This window comes from Periophthalmus magnuspinnatus, chromosome 20 (genome assembly GCF_009829125.3).
Source record: "Periophthalmus magnuspinnatus isolate fPerMag1 chromosome 20, fPerMag1.2.pri, whole genome shotgun sequence".
NCBI classification, from domain to species: Eukaryota; Metazoa; Chordata; class Actinopteri; order Gobiiformes; family Gobiidae; genus Periophthalmus; species Periophthalmus magnuspinnatus.
The window spans coordinates 18,118,087-18,140,587 of NC_047145.1; the positions used below are offsets into that span (position 1 = coordinate 18,118,087).

At 39.4% G+C, this 22,501-nt stretch overlaps 1 protein-coding gene across 1 annotated transcript in view; it reads left to right on the plus strand.

Annotated features, from left to right (window-relative positions):
* Nucleotides 1-22,501, plus strand: part of sema5a (sema domain, seven thrombospondin repeats (type 1 and type 1-like), transmembrane domain (TM) and short cytoplasmic domain, (semaphorin) 5A) — a 234,231-nt gene that overhangs the window by 118,486 nt on the left and 93,244 nt on the right. The window contains exons 8-11 of the mRNA XM_033985975.2: nt 1,208-1,493; nt 5,659-5,794; nt 14,553-14,757; nt 19,432-19,639. Coding sequence (XP_033841866.1) covers nt 1,208-1,493; nt 5,659-5,794; nt 14,553-14,757; nt 19,432-19,639 — 835 coding nt within the window. The remainder of the gene's footprint in view (nt 1-1,207; nt 1,494-5,658; nt 5,795-14,552; nt 14,758-19,431; nt 19,640-22,501) is intronic.

A 22,501-nucleotide genomic window follows, 5' to 3' on the forward strand; every position in this document is an offset into this window, starting at 1 on the left:
TTTCCCCACTGTGGGACTAATAAAGGCAGATCTTATCTTGTCTTGACAGTTTCTCTGACCGTGCGTCTTCGTCCTGGTTCATGTCGATCGAACATTTATGTAGATTTGGCTGAACGTATTCTGCACTGTTCAGGAGACACGGCACGGAGGAGATTGATTAACAAAGGTCTACAGTCTCTTAGCCAATCAGGACACAGAACACAATATACTGTAAAAAAGCATGTAAAATTGCAGTAAAAAAAAACAGCAAAACAGCGAGACTATGAAAGGTGAACCGCGATATAGCGAGGGACCACTGTAGTTGGAAAATATATTGGAAAAAATTGCTAATCTTAGTGTGGTTCCACATCAAAGTTTGCATGAGGAAATATTTCAAATCCGATTCTGGGATTTACCTTTGAAACGCTCGCTAAAGGCATGTGTATGTGAATTAATAGCTTCATCTTTTTACTGTGAAGTTCCATGGCATATACTTTGCCCTTCTTTTATCACCAAGGCAACTAAATAAAATTACTTACCCAGGGATTATTTCTGTAATAAAGGAACCGAGGATAGCACTGTATATTTCAATGTATTTAATCATTATTTGTACTTGGTTCAACCTTGGCCGAGACTGTAGAGGAAATTATTGCTCTTGTCAACAATCAGCTACATCAGATTTATGTAAGTGAAAAATGTAATTAAAACAGCGAGCCGATTTCTTTGTAACAAACTGTGAAATAGACCGATGTTATGGTGGATGATTTTTTTTTTTCCCAAGCTTTGTTGCAGGAGGGAAGAACAGAATGGCGTAACGCATTCATTTAAAGGTGAATTAAACGTCTGTCAGCGGGAACGAAGCGAGTGTTTTAAATCCAATAATACCATACATAAAAAACACCCTCCTGATGGTGTCGTGCTCGTTGTAGATGAGGCCAGAGCTATTATGTCTCGGCCATTTCTCACTGTAACCTTTGGGTTGTGGGTAAATGAAAAATGAGTTTTCTTATTACAACATGAGTCCATTAATAACAAGGCTGCTCTTGTTAATTCTGATGCCCTGCTGTTGTGTGGGCTCCTCTCAGCCAGAGTCCATCAGTCATAGCTCAGTGTCGCACTCCCACGAGCTTAAGTATATTTCTGCAGGTTTTCTCTGCTCATCCATCTCTGTTTGAACCATCTTCCCCTTTGCTCCCTTAACACCTTCCTGCTTGGAATTGTTTTGCAGAACCGAACTTCGTCTCCTCCTACGACATCGGGAACTTTACCTTCTTCTTTTTCCGGGAGAACGCGGTGGAGCACGACTGCGGCCGGACGGTGTTTTCTCGAGTGGGACGGGTCTGTAAGAACGACATCGGAGGGAGGTTTCTACTCGAGGACACGTGGACCACATTTATGAAGGCCAGACTCAACTGTTCCAGACCAGGAGAGATCCCCTTTAACTACAATGAGCTGCAGGGGACGTTCTACCTGCCCGAGCTGGAGCTGCTCTACGGCATCTTCACCACCAATGTGTGAGTACCAGCTGTATTCGAGTCTTGTAGTTAGACTTAGATATACAAAATACAAAATATACAGTATGGACAGGAGAGCAGTGGAAAACTATCAGCGCAAGACGGTTCATTATCGTTGTTTCACTAGCAAAAACAATGATATTTATTGATGATATGGACAGATATGGAGACACAGATATGGAGATATGGAGACCCCCCCCTGTACATGTTGAAATCTTCGAGGTGAAAGATGAACAAGAGACGCAGAGTGGGAGGAAACGGTCGAGAAAACAGAGACAGACCGTGTTGCCAGGTTAAGCTTGTGTAAATACGACTTCTGGGTAATTAAAGGTGTGGTTGAGGCGTGGTCGTGCTCCTGAATCTCCGTCAATCACATTAACGCCATTTAAAGTGACAGTAGCCAATTTGCTTTTGAGCTAAATTAATTCGTAGCCTCATACCCACTATTTCTTACCTTGTTTTTGTCTGAAAATATATACGCTTTCTGCTGTGGACCAAAGTTGTGTGGACTGGAGTGGATTACCCGGGAGCTGTATAAGATGGATTCAGTTTGAAAGCTCAAACCTCGACAGTATCCAGCTTGCAGCGCGAGGCTACAAATCTAATTTAGTGCAAGAAAAATACATATTTGGTGTGTTTGCATTACTTTTTCACGCATGTATGCTATGTCACAGTGTTTTTTTAGTGTTAAATAATTTAGCTGTAGGCTTTTTTAGACAGTGAGAAAAGGGGTGTAGCGTGGGGAGAGACATTAACCAGTGCACCTTAAGGGATCGCCAGATATACCTTGGAAAAATGGCCAATTTGAGTTAACTAGTTCACAAAGTTAGTTACTGTAATGTCTGTGTAATCCCTCAGTCCAACTTCGTCTTTTGCTATAGTTGATGTAATATTTGGGAGTGTCCTGAAAAAGACACAAAAATCCCTAAACCTAACGCCACAGTGACTGACATGAGCATTATTTACACAGTTTTTTGCTGAAATTGGGATAATTCGATAAAGTTTCAGTGTTTGGTGTGCTGCAGCATCTTTAGAAACGGCAAAACTGTGCCGAAAAAGGTTGAAAAGCACTGGCCTGGAATGTACCAAGCAAAATTGTCTGATGCTTCACAATTATTTGAACCTTCTGCTTTTTATTACTGCCTTATCATGAAGAAACTTGCGAACATCTGAACTCATTCACTCTTAACCCAAAACGCAGAATTACCCAAGCAGCACCATAGAAACTGGAGACAAGTACAGTTCAAGTGTGTTACCCAACGACAGGAAGGGGCTGCTAATGACCAAGCTTGGTTATTTGCGCAAAACTCGTAATATCCGGCAACATGAGTAATACTTTCTTAATTTCTTCCATTAAAAATTAAAGCAATAATGAGTTTATTCAAAGGTTTTGGTTTCTCGCAGTAAAAAAATCCCTCTTATACGTGTGTCTTTCTCACTATATGTCACTTATTTGTAAAGTATATGCATTTGCTGTGCTGTTCCTAATTTACCAAAGGAACGGGCTCATGTTTAATTCAGCGTTTTTGACGTTGCCAGGCTCGGTGACAGCAATCTGCATTTACTTGACACTTGACATTTCACACGACGCTCTCAGTTCGAAATTGTGTGATAAAGTTGTTTACACTTACACCGCCCCCAAATGTATTTATCATATTCATATTTGGGGTTTATTAAGAAGCTGTTTGATGCATTGAGACTGTAACATGCAAACAAACACTTCATCTTTTGCTACGCAGGATAAAAGTATGTCAAAGTAACCCAAAAAATATAGAAAATAATTAAATATGAATGTAACGCAGGTGGTCTTTGAGAATCCAAAGGGTGAGTAATGGCCAGGGGCGGCGTCACAGGGGGGGCTGAAAGGGGCAATGGCTTCCCCTTGAATGGCCAATGCACCCCCTTAGCCCCCCCATAGATTTTTGCCCTACTTTCACGGCATATCCAATCTAAAAATGCTCAAATGGCAACCAAAAATAAAATAAAACAATACAAATGAAATCCATATTAGGTTTTATAAAGAACTGCAGAGGGATAACTACATTTAAAGTGGTTTAAAAGAGCGACTCAAACATGGTAGGGGGTGGGGGGTACGCTCCATTGTAAATAGGCTCCTCCCACCAAAAATGGCTGCCCCCGCTCCTGGTAATGCTAGAAGAAAATAGAAGGAGATCCGAGCCCGTCTGACTTACAATAAATGTCTTTTATTCATAAATAATTAATGATGAATAATTATAAAAATGTAAAAAAAAAAAAAATGGGACATTTAACACACTCTGTTCAAAGTCACCTTTTATAATCTGCAATACCACATCAGCAGAGTAATCTAGTCTTTATGGTCCAGGCTTTGACGTTGTTGAAAATAATCGTTTGAAATCAGAAACATTCGCCCCGCAGGCTCGCATTTTAATGAACACCAGAGGTAGATTATAACTCACTTCAAGTTGGAGTCTCAGGCTTTGAAGAGGAGTTCTCTCATTCTTTACTTGGGGATGAGGACAGATGCGACCTGTTGAAAGTGACAGTTTCAAAAGACAAAGCTGTGTTTTAGTGCAGAACCTGTGCATTTAATCAGACACAGAGTACAGTGGAATCGGACTCCGATGTAAGATTTATACCATAATAATGATTTCTATTTGCTATTGACAAAAAGGAATAACTCACCTTGTCATGTTCAGATTCTCCTAATAACTATAATCTGATTGCTTTCTGAAATCTGACAAAATTACCTTGGTTTAGATTAAAGTATCACATAAAAAGTGAATAGACTTTGCAATTAACCTCAAAAGTGCAGACACTTTAGACTATATTAGATTAAAGAGTATGTTTAGTTTAATGAACTGCCATCAACAGCTTTTAGACATTTTTGGATATGAGGTATTCAGATTTTGAATAATAAAAAAAAAGACCATTTGTGCTTGTGTCTGCTCTATAGTTATAATTTATGAAGTCTTAAGAAGTCTGCTGTCCTGTTAGAAAATCTGCGGTGCCCAATGGGAGCTGTCGGCCCCTCCTATGAATAGCCGCAGAGTACACTAGAGATATAGCGCCCCCTATAATACATAAAATTGGACCACTAAGGGAGTGTGTATGAAACCTATGTAGTCCTAAGTTTTCATCCACATGAACTCAAACTCCACATGCCAAATCTACAGATGTTGTTTACCATGTCGTAACATCTGGGGAATCAAAGATACGGACTTGGGGTAAAAGTTTGAGGTTGAGTTGAGTCGGAGGCTGAGGTGTTCGTGTCGGTTGTGGAGAGCTGGGTCGGAGGCGGAGGTGCAGGGTGGGGTCCAAGAAACGGCATCTGTTAAAAAAAAGAGAAAAACAAGCTGAGTACTAAGACCAGAATCACAAAAACTAGACTGAGCCAACCAGAAATGTACCACTGAGGATACACTGAAGATCTGGCAGAGTGTGTAGGATCCTCAGTCCCTTTTTATTCCGAGGTGTAGGCTTGATTGCTCATGGGCTGCAGGTGTGTAGCAGGTGGTGCCAGAGTCTCCGCCCAGTTCCAGGCCAGGATGGAGAAGGGAGGGGGAAAGACAGCACAGAAACACAGGGACAGAGTAACAGATTTTTTTTTCCATTTGTACGAAAATGACAACACGACGGCAAAATCCTGCGTGTATCACTGATTAAGAAAATAAAACTGAAGAACAAAGTAAGCACGTCACAGTCGGAGTATGCTGGTGTGGGTGAATATGGAGATTGATCGGCTTGAAAATAACGATTAAAGTTTACTCAAACATGCACGAATCGCTCCAAAAACAACTTTGAGAGGGAAGACGAAAAGGAGAAACACCTTTTAACATGGTTAAAAACTCTGAAAAGTCAATTTTGCAGAATAGATTTTGAGAAAATAAATCAGTCAGACAAATTGCCCAGGTCCATATACTCTCAAAAGGTTCATATGGATATAAAGAATAAACTACACAAACAGTTTTATAGTAAACCTACATTGCGATCTCAATCTCATCTTGTATCTTATATTGATCGCCCACCTCCATTGGCATCTTGGTAGTTCTGTTGTCTGTGGCAGTAGTGTTTATATAATAGGTGACACTGGCCAGACTGTCGGACACACTGTAATCCTCTCCCTTCTCCTCTTCCTCCTCTTCCTCCTCTTCCTCCTCTGGTCTTGTTTTGTTGCTGTTAACAGGAACAGCATAGCGGCGTCTGCTGTGTGTGCCTTCAATCTCAGTGCCATATCCCACTCCTTTAATGGACCCTTCAAGTACCAGGAGAACTCCCGATCAGCGTGGCTGCCCTACCCCAACCCCAACCCCGACTTCCAGGTAAAAATACACTGCACATACAACACTACACTGACAGACCTTAAGTGTACCCATCCATCTTCAAATATTACATTATATAGATCAAAATATTAAACTTAAAGGTCCTACGCTACGCAAAAGTGACTCTTGTGAGATTTAAATCATCTTCCTGTATTACCACATGACATCACAAGGTGGAACAAGGTGGAGTGTTTTCTAACTCAGCCTAAATGTGCAGGGTTTGTGTGTTAAACTTGTGTGAATGAAACAAAACACAACACCAGGTTTGTTTGCGATGAGGATAAAAACATTATAACATATATTTAAAAAATGACGCAATATGTGCCCTTTAAATAAATGAGTCAGAATGTAATAATGCCAGGTGTACTATGCAGCTTCATTTTAAAATCTCCATGTATCCATAGAGATGTTATGGATTTACCTGGAATGTTTCTCAGTGTGGCATTAAATGTAAATCTATCTTGCATTCGGTGTTTTTTACTGCTCACTGAAAAACATCCATTCTTACAGTAAGCGGGGCTGCCTCTCCAAAGGTTCCTACTTTAATCCAGTCTAATTAGTAACATCTCCATGGAAACAAGTCATTCAAAAATGTTACTTAGTGAACCTTTAATATAAAAAGATTTCAGGAAGTACTTGGCGGTGGAGAAGCCGTCAAGGAGGATGTGGGTTAAATGTCCAGGTCAGTTTTAAAGGGCTCGTATTACACTATTTTCTGATTGTTTCCTCATAAAAACACACCTGGAGTTGTGTTTTGTTTCATTCACACATGTTTAACACACAATTCTTGCATATTTAAGCTGAGTTCTTGTCTTAAGTGGAAAAAAACACTGTTCCACCTCGTGATGTCATGTGGTACAGTGTGTTTTTAAACTAAACTCACCTTCACTAGAATCATTTGGATAATTTCAGCCCTGGAATTGCCAATATGTACAAAAACAAAAGGTAAAATGTAGCTGTTAACTTGGAAACTACCACTTCATGACATCACAAGGTGGAACAGAGCATTTCAAGCTATGGAGATATAGACAGACTAATAATAAAGTAAAGCTCAAACATGTGTGAATGAAACAAAACACTATCTCAATGACTTTTATTCAAACTGAGCTCACATGTCCTGGATTTGGGTTTGAATAGTCACAATTGTTTACAAGATGTCCGCCTCGCTAATGAGTGCCCATTAAGTGCTAAAGAATAATTACGCCCGTATGGAATTATATTGTGAATAAAAACGACAGAGCAGTGTGTGGTTTTGGATGAACGCTTACCTGGTTTGAATTCCCGCATCAATATAAGCTTAGCCCATTTGAGCCTTGTCTCCAAACCCAGTAAGCCTCTAATTCCTTTTAATTCACTCTCTCCTCAGTCACCTCCATCTGCACATAAATACAGACATTAAGCACCACTCGCTGTAAAAATCCAGTCAGTTTTACAATAGTGCCGGCATTATTTTTAATATGGCTCATCGGGTTCTACAGTCAGCTGGAGGCCCTCTCATAAACCGCACTTGTTTCTCAAAACAGGCACTCTGTGTTTATGCTCCGTCCTAAAACCCAGAGATATAAAAACACCTTATTCGTGTCTGGGAGTGTGTGTTAGTGCAGAGTGGCTCTCGTCATAGCGGGCTTATTGGAGATAACGACAGAGCTAATCCTCATAGTCTGCTACAAGGGAGAGGATTTCAAAGTACATTATGGACTTGAGATTCATGTGCTTTCCACCGTGGATATGTTTTGGTCAAATTAGCAAGTGGCATTTGGAGTTAGTAAATGTAATATCTTTGGTCATTTGGAGTTAATAAATGTAATATCTTTGGCCATATATTACAGACTTTGTTACAAACTCAACTACACTATTATTATATACACTGCCAGTCAAAAGTTTGGACTCACCCTCTCATTCAACGCTTTTTCGTTATTTTTCTACTTTTTAGATACAGATAGATCAAATATATGAAGTAAGACATGGAAATATGTAGTAAAGGAAAAAAAAAGTTAAAAAAAAAAAAAATCTGCTAAATATGTTTTCATATTTTGTGTTCAAATCCTCAAAGTATCCACCCTTTGCTTTGTCAAAAAATATTTAATAGAGTTTTGTTTTGTTTTTTCACTTTTTTGATGTTGTTTAAACATGTACACTACTGGTCAAAAGTTTGGAGTTTTTTTGTTTTTTTTTTTTTGTTTTTTTTTGTTACTTTTTCTTTTTTTGTTTGTTTTTTTGGTTTCTACATTTTAGATACATACAGAAGACATCAGGTATATGAAGTAAGATATATGGAATTATGCAGCAAAGAAAAATAAGGAAAAAAAAATCTGTTTTTATATTCAAATCCTTAAAGTATCCACCCTTAGCTTTATCGGAAAATATTTAGTTTTTTGGTTGTTTTTTTTCTCACTTTTTTGATATTGTTTAAATATGTACACTACTGGTCAAAAGTTTGGAGTCATTCATTGTTTTTTTATTTATTTATTTATTTATTTTTTTAGTACTTTCTACATTTTAGATACATACAGAAGACATCAGATATATGAAGTAAGATATATGGAATTATGCAGCAAAGAAAAAAAAAGTTTAAAAAATTCTAATAAATATGTTTTTATATTTTATATTCAAATCCTTAAAGTATCCACCCTTTGCTTGATCGAAAAATATTTAGGAGTTATTTCACTTTTTTGATTGACGTTGTTACACGTCAATCAAAGTAGTACACTACCAGTCAGTCAGTTTTTTTTTTTTTACTACTTTATACATTTTAGATACATACAGAAGCATGATATATAATTTAGTAGAGTTATTTACATTTTATTCTTTACTACATAATTCCATACATCTTGCTTCATATATTTGATGTCCTTTGTGTGTATATAAAATGTAAAAAGTCATAAAAGTAAAAAAAAAAAAACAAATACTGAATGAAATGGTGTGTGTAAACTTCTGACTGGTTGTATCTATATCCTCACATAAGAATTAATCCTGTTCTAATCAAATATTAATCTGACTGAAAACAACTGCAGTGTTGACTTCGCCATCATAAAAACATTGTAACTACTGATTGTGTTTACTTACAATATTGTGTTTTCGTTCTACATCAGATTATCCAATCAGAAATCAGAATGAGCTTCTCTCTTTGGGCTAAAGGTCTTATATTACGCAAGACTGACTCAAGTGAGCTTTTATACATGTTATAATGTTTTTACCTCATTAAAAACATACCTGGAGTTGCGTTTTGTTTGTTTGCGTAATCCTGTTTTCTGTTTTAGAGATGATCTCAGCCTAAATATGCAGGATTGTGATTTGTTAAACACGTGTGAGTAAAACTAAACACAACTCCAGCTCTGTTTGTGATGAGAAAACTAATTATAAACCTCTACTGTTAAAGTAATTACCTTTAGCTGCATTTCTGAATCATTGTATTATTTTTCCACTTTGTAACCATGACGTCTCCTGTTTTTCTCCACGTAGCATTAGCTGTATTCAATAGCCTGCCATATATTCCCCCTCTTTGACTCGAGGATAAGCCGCTATCTGTTCCCCTCTTCCTCCCTATCTCCTCTTTAAAGACGCCGCGCTCACAATGGCTGCTCCTCGCCACTGGACCGGTGCGCACTTTATCTGGCTTTCAGTGACATCTTCATCAAGTATTTGTCAATGTAGTGGGATTAGATTTACCAGGCAGGATTTATGTGCTGTCTGCAGACACCTACACGTATGCGCACACAGCAAAGCCCCAGGAATCATATCAAAGTAAACAACCAAACACGGTTATTGATGGCTTCCAAATAGGTATAATTATGACGACTGAACACTATACTTGCCATTGATCGAGAGCTTAATTCTGCGTCTGACAGCGGAGAAGTCCTTCATTTATTTAAACTCTATAGATTGATCCTCCTGGGTTTATCTCGGCTCTGAGTCATGTTCATGTGTGTGTAAGATTGTGTTACCTGTGCTGTAGGTTATCGGACATACTCTGTAATTACACAGTAAGATAAACTGCACTGGAAACGAATGGATGGTAAATATCATGGGATTTCCACTTCTAAAACATGATCCACTGAATGACTGAGTAAAACTTAACCCAAAACTTTGATTAATGTTTTTTGTTTTGTTATTGTTTTCTTTGTTTTTTGCTAAAGTATATATTTTAGGTATACTTAAGTAGATTTGAAAATGCATGCTTTCAACTTCATTATATTTGAGAGCAGGTATCTTGTTTGTTTTTTGTTTTTTTCCAAATAACAGTTGTACTGGTTGGTTTATAATTATTTGAGACCTGTTGAAAAAAAGCTGAGAGTTTATTGTTAACACGTTGATAGTTTGAAATTTGGACAAACACAAATATACAAAGAAAAACAGTTAGGAAAAATAGCAATTTGCTCTGTTGAACAAAATCAAAATCAATTTTACTATAGTATACAGCAGCAGCAATAAAAGTAGTAGCAGTAGTAGTAATATTAATATAGTAATAAGCACTAGTAACAATTTCCAGTGAAGTAAATTGAGCCTTAGAATGATAAAATCCACCCTTTAATTTGTACTTAAATCTGGGATAATGATTTTTAAACCAGGAAAGGACAAAGTCAGTATAAATCTATTTCTTTTCGCGCTCTCTTAAATCCTTTGGCATATTGCTAGTATTCACATGCACGCATTTTTTTTCCACTAGCACAACTTAAGAAAAGCATCTTTAGACGACAAAGGACAGCCCATCATCCTAAAGTGTCACATATATTGACTCGCATGGCTCTTTCTTACAAGTTTGCACTGTATAAATTCCATCTATTTTGTCACAAACTTCTACATTTACATTACACTTTATGAAGGAGAGACACAGGTTGGTAGTTTACTGTAGTTATTTCATCTGTAAGTCTTTTTTATACAATGTAATTTTCAATAGAACATGTCTGCGAGTATAAGGTAGAGTTCCACCTTCACTATGCAGCAATATTGATACGTAGGAGGCAAACAAAACGCATTTTGATAAAACCCGGTAGTAAACAGGACTATTTTGGTGCGGCTCTCATGCTCCTGACAGAGTAAAAAGCTGCTGACGATAATGAGAGAGCGAGAGAGCCAGCTGAGTGCTCCGTAGGCCCTCGTCCAAATGGTCCCACCGTCCCCCACCTTGACTGTACCACGGCCACCGCACATCCATCTCCTACTGCATTCTCTGCTCAAAAAGTTAGCCCACAAATACAACACAAGGACAGGCTCCCAGTGGTAAAGCTCATGCATATGTTATGTCCAGTCGCGCAGGTGAAGATATAGAGCCAAAGGTATTGTCGAGCACCATCCTCGGGGGCTTTAATTTCCCATCTCCTTGTGTGGTGGACGCACTGAGCCGTGGCTTGTCCCGGGGAAACCCACTGTGAATCTCATCTGTCATTGCAGAGAAGGCTCCACATTGATCTGTGTGGAGCCCGCTACCTTATTAGCAAGTCGCTGCTACTACGAGCCTCTGTCGCTCTAAGTTATGGGCTGTGTACGGTCACCGCTCATTTCAGTCCAGATAACTTAAGATAATATGTTTAAAGTCTTTATTTCTTCAGCGTGGGAAGTGGGCGGCCATTTTGTACATAGTCACATAAATTGTCGATTACTTTTACTTCATTACTTCGCATTTGAGAGCAGGTATCAGTACTTTCTACTTTTGAACTGGATTGAAAAGTAAGAGTGAAAAGGCGTAAGGTTTAGTTTCATCACGTTCGTAATTTAAGCGAACAAAAATATACAAAGACAAACCGCTAGGAAAAAAACATCGATTCTATTGTTTCTGTTGCGCAAAACTCACTGCATTTGAAGCCTTTTAACTCCTCAAAATCCATCCCGCTCAGTAATTAGCAACTCGCTGTTACTACCAGCCTCTGTCGGTCTAAGTTATGGGCTGTGTACGGTCGCCGCTCATTTCAGACTAGATAACTTAAGATAATATATTTAAAGTCTTTATTTCTTCAGTTTATCCAGTGCGGTATGTGGGCGGCCATTTTGTACATAGTGAAATAAACTGTCGAGCGATTACAGTTTTGATCTTGATTAATAATGCTAATAATGTCTTTGTTATATGAAGCTTTAGCGGTTAATTAAAGCGGCTTCATAATTTCATGCATTATTCAGCGACTCTGGTGCTCGTTTAGATGGTTGGTAGGTAGCCACACTTGCCCTGGAGCAGACAATAGCAGGCGATATAATAATAATAATAATGCTTGTCCACTTTTCTCGCTTAATATTTTCTGCACTTCCACTAATTTAAAGTTGCACTATGCAAGTTTTCTGGCGGGGAGTGCGTCTCCATGGAGATGTTTAACAGTGTAATATCTGTTATAATGTTGTTTCCTCATCGCAAACAGACCTGGTGGTGTGTTTTGTTTCATTCACACATGTTTAACACACTAACACTGCATATTTAGGCTGAGTTCTTCTCTTAAATGGAAAACACTCTGTTCCACCTTGTGATGTCATCATGTGGTAACACAGGAAGTGCTCCACTGTGTTTGTAAACTCTATACATTTTCACTAGAATCATTTGGATGATTTCTGCCTTAGACTTGTTGATCTCTACTAAAAAAAAGCTAAAGTGTAGCTGTTAACTTGAGAACTACCACTTCATGACATCACAAGGTAGAACGGAGCATTTTGAGCTTTAGAGATGTAGACAAACTATTAATGCAGGGTTACTCAAACATGTGTGAATGAAACAAAACACAACTCCAGGTCTGTTGTTTGATGAGGTAACCGCATTATAACATGTTTTACAGCTCACAATCGTCCATGTTGTTAATATAAGACCTTTTAAACATTTGCATTTATTTAATTAGAGGCGTTTCATAACAAAAAACTTGCACTCTTAAAGCGAGTCACCTCTCAACAGATGCAGCTAGGGACTTGGCCTGGTCACGTCATCTGCCTCCATGGAGATAGATATGTTTAATGCCATTTTGTGTAACATTCCAGGTGTAATAAATAAATGCAGATCGTATATAGACTTTTTTTTAAAACATTTTCAGGCATTTTGAAGAAGCCGTTCATTTGAAAACTAATGCAGTGGCACAGAGTTTTTCATATCACACTTGAGACATAATCCTTTTTGCTCAGTGCAGTAACAGATAGTTGTCTGCTGTTAATTTTGTATTCCACTTGTGTTTAATGCTGCTGCCTCTGACCACAGTCACAGTGAAACCGCACAGTGGGGCCACAGCGCACTTAAAGAGCCACCGCTAAAATCCCATTGTTGTTTTATTTAACAGCGGTTTTGGCCTGTGTAATTGTGTTGCAGCACACGTGTGTATCCCACATTTGCAGCTCATTAAATTTGAACTTTTGACTTCAGATTTTACACAGCTCTTGAGACAGCGGAGAAATCAAGTTAATATGCAATAATGACACCTATTTATAACCCCTCATAATAAAGTTATCGTTAGCGGCACTTTTGTTCAATTCACGTTGCCATGTTTACCGAAAGCAATCTCTCTTTTTTATTATTATTATTATTATTATTATTATTATGAAGATTAGTAATGAAGCCCACAGCACATGCTAACCTTTTAAAATTATTGGCTGATGTTAAAGGTATTATACAAGTTGGCGCCAATATATATGCATATGAGAGGGAAATGTAATGAAAAGAGATAGCTACTTGCGCAGTCCCGCCTTTCATCAACCTGCACGTATTGACTACAAAGCCTTAAGGATGGAGGGAGGGGGGGCGTGAGGCGAGGGAGGGTTCGCATTGGCACACTGAGACCGCAGACTTAAAAGACTTGTTCAGTTAATCATTCAGTCCCTCGTCTTCTATCTCAGGTGGCCTCCAAATCTACAGCTTTTTTCTGAAAATCGCAGAGGTAACGCCAAGGATTTTATTAATGCATTCAGTCAAAGCTGTCCTTTTGTGCACCTCAATCTACCTTTAATACTCGTGTTTAAATATTATGGACCAAAGAGGTGGGTGGATCTAATGCATTTTTTATGATGTGCTCAAATTGTGATGGAGCGACTTCATTTTGTAGCTCCGGGTGTAACAGTGGGACAGTATATTTGAAGTAAAGTTGGTTGTCAATCAGGTTACAATGCTTTGGAGCACAAGTCAATGTACTGATAATGTAGACAGTGGTTTGAATCAGCGAAACGGTGACTCATTGCGTTGTGAGATCGGGCCAAAGTAACAAAACTTCGTCCACAAGCGACAGTAACGCATCAAAACTCGTTTAAAGTCACTGCAACTTTTTCTGTTTCAAGGTAGATCACCAGCTAGTCTACGTGGAGATATTATTGCTTCGTCTATAGCGTTCCATAGTACGACATTACGCATAAATACCTCCGCGGAGACGAGCGAGCGTTACCCGTGATGCAGAATACACACTAGAGAGATGAGACATACAGTATCATTCTGGATTTGCCGTACAAAAGCAACTGCGCAACTGTATCCAAATATTTCCCTTTTGAATGAATACAGGTTGTCTATATTCAAGTTTATTGCCATTGCGAGATACGCCGTTTCGATTATAGCCTGCGCTCTCCAAATGCTTCTAGCCTACTCGCTGTAACCAAACTTGCCTTACATCAGTTTTATATACAGAATGATGAAGTAATATAAGCACGCGGGCTATATTCGGTGCTGTCAAACTCGGCTTCCTTGCGTTTCAAAATACCAGCCCCATACCAACCAAGGCCCATTCACCCTCCGAGTATATCTGTATCTATAATATATCTATAATAGCATTGCTGAACTTTTGCCCTCTTGTTACCTCCGTATCTTCCCCAGTGCGGCACCATTGACTCCGGCACCTACGTGAACCTGACGGAGAGGAACCTGCAGGACGCTCAGAAGTTCTTACTAATGCATGAGGTGGTCCAGCCCGTGGTCCCGGTGCCCTACTTTATGGAAGACAACGTTCGCTTCACCCATGTGGCGGTGGATGTAGTACAAGGCAAAGACACGCTGTTTCACATCATCTACTTGGCCACAGGTGGGTGTCTCTGTGTATCTGTGTATATGGCGTCTGCTAATGTAACTCTATTTAGCGCTATGCAGCTTTCCTCCATGGAGATGTCATTCCTATGTCTGGAATGTTCCACAGTATAGCATTACACACGCCTGTCTCAATGTAGACACGTACGCGGCGCAATCAGGTCAAGTTACAGGTCAGGTCTGTGCTGTGGAGAGACGGTTTACAGTAAAAATACACGCTTTTCAATGTATTTGTTTAGCAGTAAAAACACCTGTAATTGAATAGATGTGAGATGTGAGGTGTGAAGTGCCTGGAATGTTCCACAGTATAGCATTACACGTGTCCAGACGGTACAATCAGGTCGTGTTACAGGTTGGATCTGTGGAGAGGCAAGCCAGCTCACAGAACACATGCTTTTTGAGTGTGTTTGTTTAATAGTAAAACACCTGCAATTGAATACACGCAAGATAAATGAAACTCTGCAATCAAATCTCCATGGAGAAACATACACCAGAAAAGTTACAGTGTGCATCTTTAATATATTGACCTTATTTTTAGTTGCTTTTTTAGCAGTTTTTATTAATAAAACTAACAGTTCCTTAGTCCACTTTTTCATTACATTCAAGTGGCTTTAACTCCATGCATATATTCAGTCAGTCTTATTGTCACTGCTGGTTGGAAACAGATTGGACATGGTGCAAGGCTGTTTCACGTCACGTACTTGGCCACAGGTGGGTATCTGTCTCTCCCCAATGAGAAAAAACAGTATAGAGGAGACATCAAAGCTTCCTCTCCTGACGGGAGTGTGAGTCTGCTTATCTACATCTGTCCCCCATATGCACTGCAAATACAATACATACAAATGCCAACACACATACCACATATCACATATTCTCTGAAGCACTGCTTGTAAACACGCAAAGAGCCTACGGTCGTGTGTCAGACACAGGCAGCTGGTTTATTTATGCTCAGGTCAAACATAAAGGGTAACTAGATACTTTTAGTGCTTTTTTTTTTAACTTGGTGGCAGTACTACAGTACTTAGAGGCGTATGGAACACTGTAAAAATGTGTATTTCTTCTTTACGATACACTCTGTAGTTGATTTAGTAACAGTAAGCACCTGCACTGTTTACCTGTAGAATACCAAATGTGTATCTGTAGCCATATTCAATAGTTTTTGAATTGTGACAAAAATATACGCAGTGGAACTATTTGACTAAATGATTTTTTGTTACTTGTTCTTAGGTTATAAGATGAAAGTAAACTTTATTGAATGCTCTCCTCTGCTATGGCCCCATCCATCAATGCCGCTGGGGCAACCTGTCAGAAGTGCAAACTCTGCACAGAAAGGCCCGGGGGTTCGGGAGTTGAACCTTTGTTGCTATGAGTCCGAGCCACTCAGCTGTACCATTCTGATCACTATATGGTTCACTTGGTTTGATTTAGCACTATACAGGTCCTTCTCAAAAAAGAGATGATTCATCTCCATGGGACACACTGAAATAATAGGCTAGCTTGATTGATAATACTAAAACTCAGTTTAAAATTACAGAAAAGTTTTAGCTGAATTTTTAACCATCCTCCTCCATTTCATCCACTGCAGCACTGATTGTTCCTTGCACTGCCCCTCCTTCTTATCATTTATTCTTTGGATCACTAAAGTGTGACAACATGATAGAGGCAAAGTGCTGGGGAAGGCCTCCAAGACATTAGACAAGAGCTGTGTGATGTAACAGACACTATACAGGGCTTATGTATGCGGATGACCCACTTCACTAATGTACCATACACCTACTGGGAAATGTCAACACCATCTTCCCTTGTATCTGCTGCTGTTATTTTTGGATCTCTCTCAGACAAAGGCATTGGGCTTCGGCTGTGCTCTGCGTGGCATTTTCCGTTTAAAAACCTCTCATTGTTTGAGGGGGCTGTGATCAATGCGACGCCAGAGTGAGGCTGGCCACATACAGCGCTCCCCAGACAAGCAACGAACGCTAATGAAAAGATCAGAAGCTCTGCCAAGACTGTGGCTCGAGTGGACTCACTGTACCTAATCACATGTGTTATTAACGCTTAGGCACATCCAGATCGATGCAGCCGCTGTAAAAGAAGTGAGATCTTAATAAAAGCTCCAAATTACAGAATTTTAGCACTTTTGGGGTTTGCGGGCACTTAAATTGGGATAACTCCATGTTTTTGAATCTTGGCATTATAACTTTTTAAAGGGCCTATAAGGGCAAATATTACTTTTTGAGCTTTTAATCGTGTTATAATTTCCTCATTACAAACATACCAAGGGCTTAGATATTTTTGCATGCTTTTAAAGGTCCTATATTACACAAAATTGACTCTTGTGAGCTTTAAGGTATTATAGAATATTGTTACCTCCTCAAAAACATACCTGGAGGTGTGTTTTGTTTCGTTCACACATATTTGAGTAATCCTGCATTATTAGTCTGTCTACATCTCCAAAGCTCAAAATGCTCTGTTCTACTTTGTGATGTCATGAAGCGTTAGTTTTCAAGTTAACAGCTCCTTTTACCTTTAGTTCAGTAGAGATTGAAAATTCCAGGTCTGAAATTATCTGAATTATTGTGTGCTATTGTGCTATTGTGAGTGTTTTCAGTTTGAGAGAAGAATTCAGCCTAAATATGCAGGGTTTATGTGTTAAACATGTGTGAATGAAAAACACAACTCCATGTCTGTTTGTGATGAGGAAACATTATAACATAGATCAGAAAATAACATAATATAGGCCCTTTAAAGAGAACATATAATGTAAAAAACTTAATGTTATCATGGTGTTCCCTCAATATTAGCGCACTCAAACTTGTATTTAAATTGATCCATACATGTTTGAGTAATCTCGAATTGTCCCGCATTCGATGCTTAAATATCTGTTTTCACCTACTCCTCATCTCCGCCCACTTCTCTGGACTTGCTTTCACACATAATTTATGAAGCTCCTCCACGTTTTAAAAGTCCAGTCCCAGATTCACTCTCTAATCTGGTCTCAAAATGCATCTGTTAAGCAATTTATCATTTAAACTGGTAGCTCTTCTTTTTTAAAACGTTATTCAAACTGCTTCCAAATGCAGCGCCCTCTACTGGCATTTATTACAGATATCATGGTGGCTAAAGCCTGGAGGCACAGAATAATGGACAGGTTTCATTCTAACTGCAGGGAATACAAAGAGTAAGATGTACAAAGCACTTTAAAATTCATGAATAATGCATTTATATAGGACCTTTAACCATTGCAACTGAGGGGCAATATCTTAAAAGAGGCTTGCCTTGAGGTTTTGCTTGAATTCAGAGCAAATTAAGTAACAGTGGGTGAAATGTAGGAGCGGTGGATTAGTGAATACAGCTCTTGCCTCTAAACGAGAAGATTGCTGCTTCAAGTACAGGTCTGGAGACACTAACAAAACACAAATAGATTATCAATTATTTGTTTCCATATGCTCGAAAATGAAAGTTGGAGAGAAAAAGAAAGTTTAAAGAAGACATATTGTGCTTGTGTCTGCTGTATAGTTGTAATCTACGACGTCCATGGATCATTTTGTTATAATATGCACATTTTAAATCGCAATATTCATCTAAAATGACTCAATAAAAGAAGCAAACCCAATGGGAGCTCACGTTGTGGTAAACGTCACAACAAAAAAGCGCAGTGTGGCTGTCGGCCCCTCCAATGGATAACTGCAGATGACACGAGCGAGAAGCAGATTTTTTCTTAAATTTGTGCCAAAATGATTACGAGACACTGCCGAATCTTACACGTATCACCGATTAAGAAAATAAAATTAGAGAACAAAGTAAGTACAGAGCAGTGGCAGTGAAAGCTTGAACGGAAATGTGGCGTCTTGAAAATAAGTGATTAACGATTACTCAAACATGCACGAATCACTCCACAAACAACTCCAGAGGGTAAATGAGAAGGAGAAACACTGTAACATGGTTAAAAGCTCTGAAAAGTCAATTTAGCATCATAGATCTGATTTAATGCAGAGGAATTTGAAAAAAAGATAAAATCCCTTTGAACTTTTCAGTGACTTTGCAGCACAGAGGTTATGTCTGTGTGTGTTATGTCCACTTGTATGAAGCATGTCCCTATTAACCTCACTGTAATGTCTTGACGCTCCCATGATGAACTATAGTTAGTACAGAAAATCAGCATTACTTCCCCGACCTTCCCATTTACCAGCAAACTTTCAACTGCATTAGCAATTCACCCTTTTCCACTGGCATCCCACATCACCTAATTACTTTTTCTGCACCCGAGGGACACATGTGTAATGGATTATGTTTGTTTAAGTACTTCAGGAAGAAAAGCTGCACCTATAACGAATTCCCACAGGGGTCTCTGCCTTACATGGGGATTTAAAAATAAAAAGGTCAAGGAGTATTCACAATGACAAGGGTTTCAGCACTTGGTTCTTTGAGAAGAGGTTTTACTTGGAAGAAAAGCAAAAGTAGGACGTAAAAAATTGGGTATTCAGTTGCCATGTGGTTTTCTTTGTTGCATGGAGAGTCTTACATGACTATGACATAAGTAAGAATGGCATCAGTTGGTCTTTTTGCAGCTAAGTAATTTAACGTAAGTATTTTTTCCGCTTAGATGCGCTGTAATAATGCTGTATGCTACACTTCCTTCCGTTAATTCCATATTTGCTTATGTTGTGTGTAGATTATGGAACAATCCGGAAGGTGCTCTCCCCTCTGAACCAGTCGACGGGCAGCTGCCTGTTAGAGGAGATTGAGTTGTTCCCTCCCCGGAAAAGGCAGGTGATCCGGAGTCTGCTGATCCTGCACAGCCGCAGTGAGCTGTATGTGGGTGTGCGTGACCAGGTCATCAAGATCCCACTCAAGAGATGCAGCTACCACAAGAACCGAGAGTGAGTATTACGTGGACTCGTATAACACACTAACCATTATGTCCACACTGTTCACTGTATGAGACTGGTTAAGGTTATGGTACAGTTTATTGTCCCCCGTAGGGAAATTTGTCCTCTGCTTTTGACACATCCTGCAGTGTCAATGGGGAAACATGTTGGTTTGGGCATCCACTGTAATATCACTGTAGCGTCATTTTTTTTCCTTCTAAAACTACTGTAACTTAACATTGGAAACAGTCTCATTGGCTCCGTAATTGACAAAAATCCAGCAGATATTATTACAACATCAAAAATATTGTTACACATTTTAGCGTGACTTCACACTGGTTCTTTTTGTTAATAGTTTCAGCCAATAAGTCAAAATGTAGATGTAGTTCGGTTCTGTTCTAGTCCTGGTTTATTCCTGGTCTAGTCCAGATAAAATTTAGTTTAACCCATAGACTATATACATAAATGGACATAACCTGCTAGCAAGAAATGAGCATGGGCACGCTGCTGGCTCCATTGTCTCTGGCTCCAATTCACTTTCTATTGAAAAACTGTCACCTCTCTGTAACTGCTGCTGCCAGAGTCGTCATTTTGGTCTTAAAATGTTCATATTAACTTGCTCTACATGATCCTGGTGCTTTTTTTTTCGCAATTGTGTTTGTAAATCAAGATATGAACATTAATAACAGATAAATCAGACGCCTTCTTTCCCCGAGGTCACTCCTGTTAGCGTTAGCAACAGGTTTGATTGACAACGCTCCCTACTAGTTAAAGGAGCGAGTGCCTATTTCGTAACTTCCTACTTCAACAGCCTCTCTCCGGATTGGCTCGTTGGTTGCTATGACACTCGCAGTCGGAATTCTCTCAAAACTCTCAAATTCGCCCGGTAACTGCTAGCCTCGTTGAGCTTCATTTGACTGGAGCTGAACGTTATGGATGACGTCACACTCACTTCGTCCACTTCTTTGTAGAGTCTACGGTTTAGCCCCAGTCTAGTCCAAATATCGCTATGATTCTTATGCCCCTTTAATAAACTGTTTTAAATAAGAAGTAATCCAATTCCTAAAAAGTATTGATCTTGGACTTATTTATTGACCCAGCAGCAGGTTTTGATTCACCTCATTTTTGTCTTCCTAAATTTAAGCCACTACACTTCGAACCGCTCCGGATTATGGAAGACCCCTTTGCCTCCTGTACCCATAAATCAGGCTGTCCTCCTCGCCTCTTATTACCAATGACCCACCGTTCTCCGCCGCACTATTCCCTGTTTATATATGAGATTTACCGCGCTTCTGTCTGCTGGAGAATATGCTTCCGTCAAAGACATAAATATTGGCAGAAGAAGACGGAGCGCGATGGAGGCGTGAAGATTCAGCGCCAGATTGAGTGGCCATCCATCACGCGCAGACGAGAATAGGAATCGCACCTGCCGTAGCTATCTCATCCACAATAAGGCCTTATCGGAAGAGTTAGGGCTGCGGCTTACATCTGTTCACAAAGAAATACGCCGCGCTTGTTATGGCTTCATCATCCTCTGCTCTGGTTCTCTCCGTGGAAAGAAAAACAAAGTAAAAGAGAGGAGGAGTTACCGAAGGCCAGTGTTTGAAGCGTCACGTTTGAGAAATTACAGGCTTGTTCTGTTCTTGTTCCTTTCTCGGGTTTAGATCATTCAAGTGGAGGTTTTGTGTTTTGTGTAGCTAACCTGCTAGCCGCTGCGTTCCGAATAAGAAGTGAGCATGACTCTGGTTCCAATTAACTTTCTATTGAAAACCCTTCTCTCCGTAACTGTCGCTGTCAGACTCGTAATTTTGATCTAAAAATGTTCGTATTTATTCACACTAAATGATCCCGGTATTTTTATTTCGCTATTCTGTCCACAAATCAAGATATAAACATTAATAACAGACAAATCAAGCGCCTTCTTTCCCCAAAGTCACTCATTAGCACCAGGTTTGACTGACAGCATTGCTAAGCAGCCGCTCCTTCAACAGCTTCGCTCCTGATTGGCTCTTTGGTTGCCATGATACTCATGATCGGAATTCCAAATATGGATCTCAAATCAAGATATGAACATTAATAACAGTCAAATCAGACATCTCGTTTCCCTGAGGTCGCTCCTGCTAGCAACGGGTTTGATCGACAGCTTTGCTAAACCAGCTGTGCGAGCAGGAATAGGCTTTACCTTCAACATCCTCGCTCCGAATTGGCTCTTTTGTTGCTGTGATACTGGCGGCCGGAATTTCAAACATGGACGTCGGCTCCAATAATACCCCTATAACTTTTAGCCTTGTTGACCTTCATTTGACTATAGCTGAACGCTGTTGGTGACGTCACACTCGCTTAGTCCACTTCTTTATACAGTCTGCGCATCTGACTCGTCCCATCTGCGATACAAATGTTGAATAAATAGCTGGAATGTGAGTTTTAAGCCGTAACAAATACAGATTTCTATCTCTGTTTGGATGGACCATAACATTTCTCTTAAGATAGATCTAGTGACGTAAAAGTAAAGATATATAAAGGTCCTGATGTGTGTGTCATTCTGAGGGTTTTTGATGCCAGTGTCTTCTTAATCTTTATCTTGGAGTAAATAAAATACACTGAGTAAAATAAACGAGTAAACGTCTAGCTGGATCATAGCCGCATCATCCTTAAATTTCGGAATTTTCGGCTTAGTCCTTTCCTTAAATCTCACTCAGGGCTTTCCCAGAGCAGACTCAGCTCCTCACATGAGCCTCTTTTATGAAACTGACAACAAAGAAAACCAGAATCAAATAAACCAGGGATATGGAGTTAGCTACTTTTATGGGACAGCTGCCTGGTGTAATTTGGTCTGAGCTTAGTTAAGGAATTTTATTGGACTTTTAAATTTGA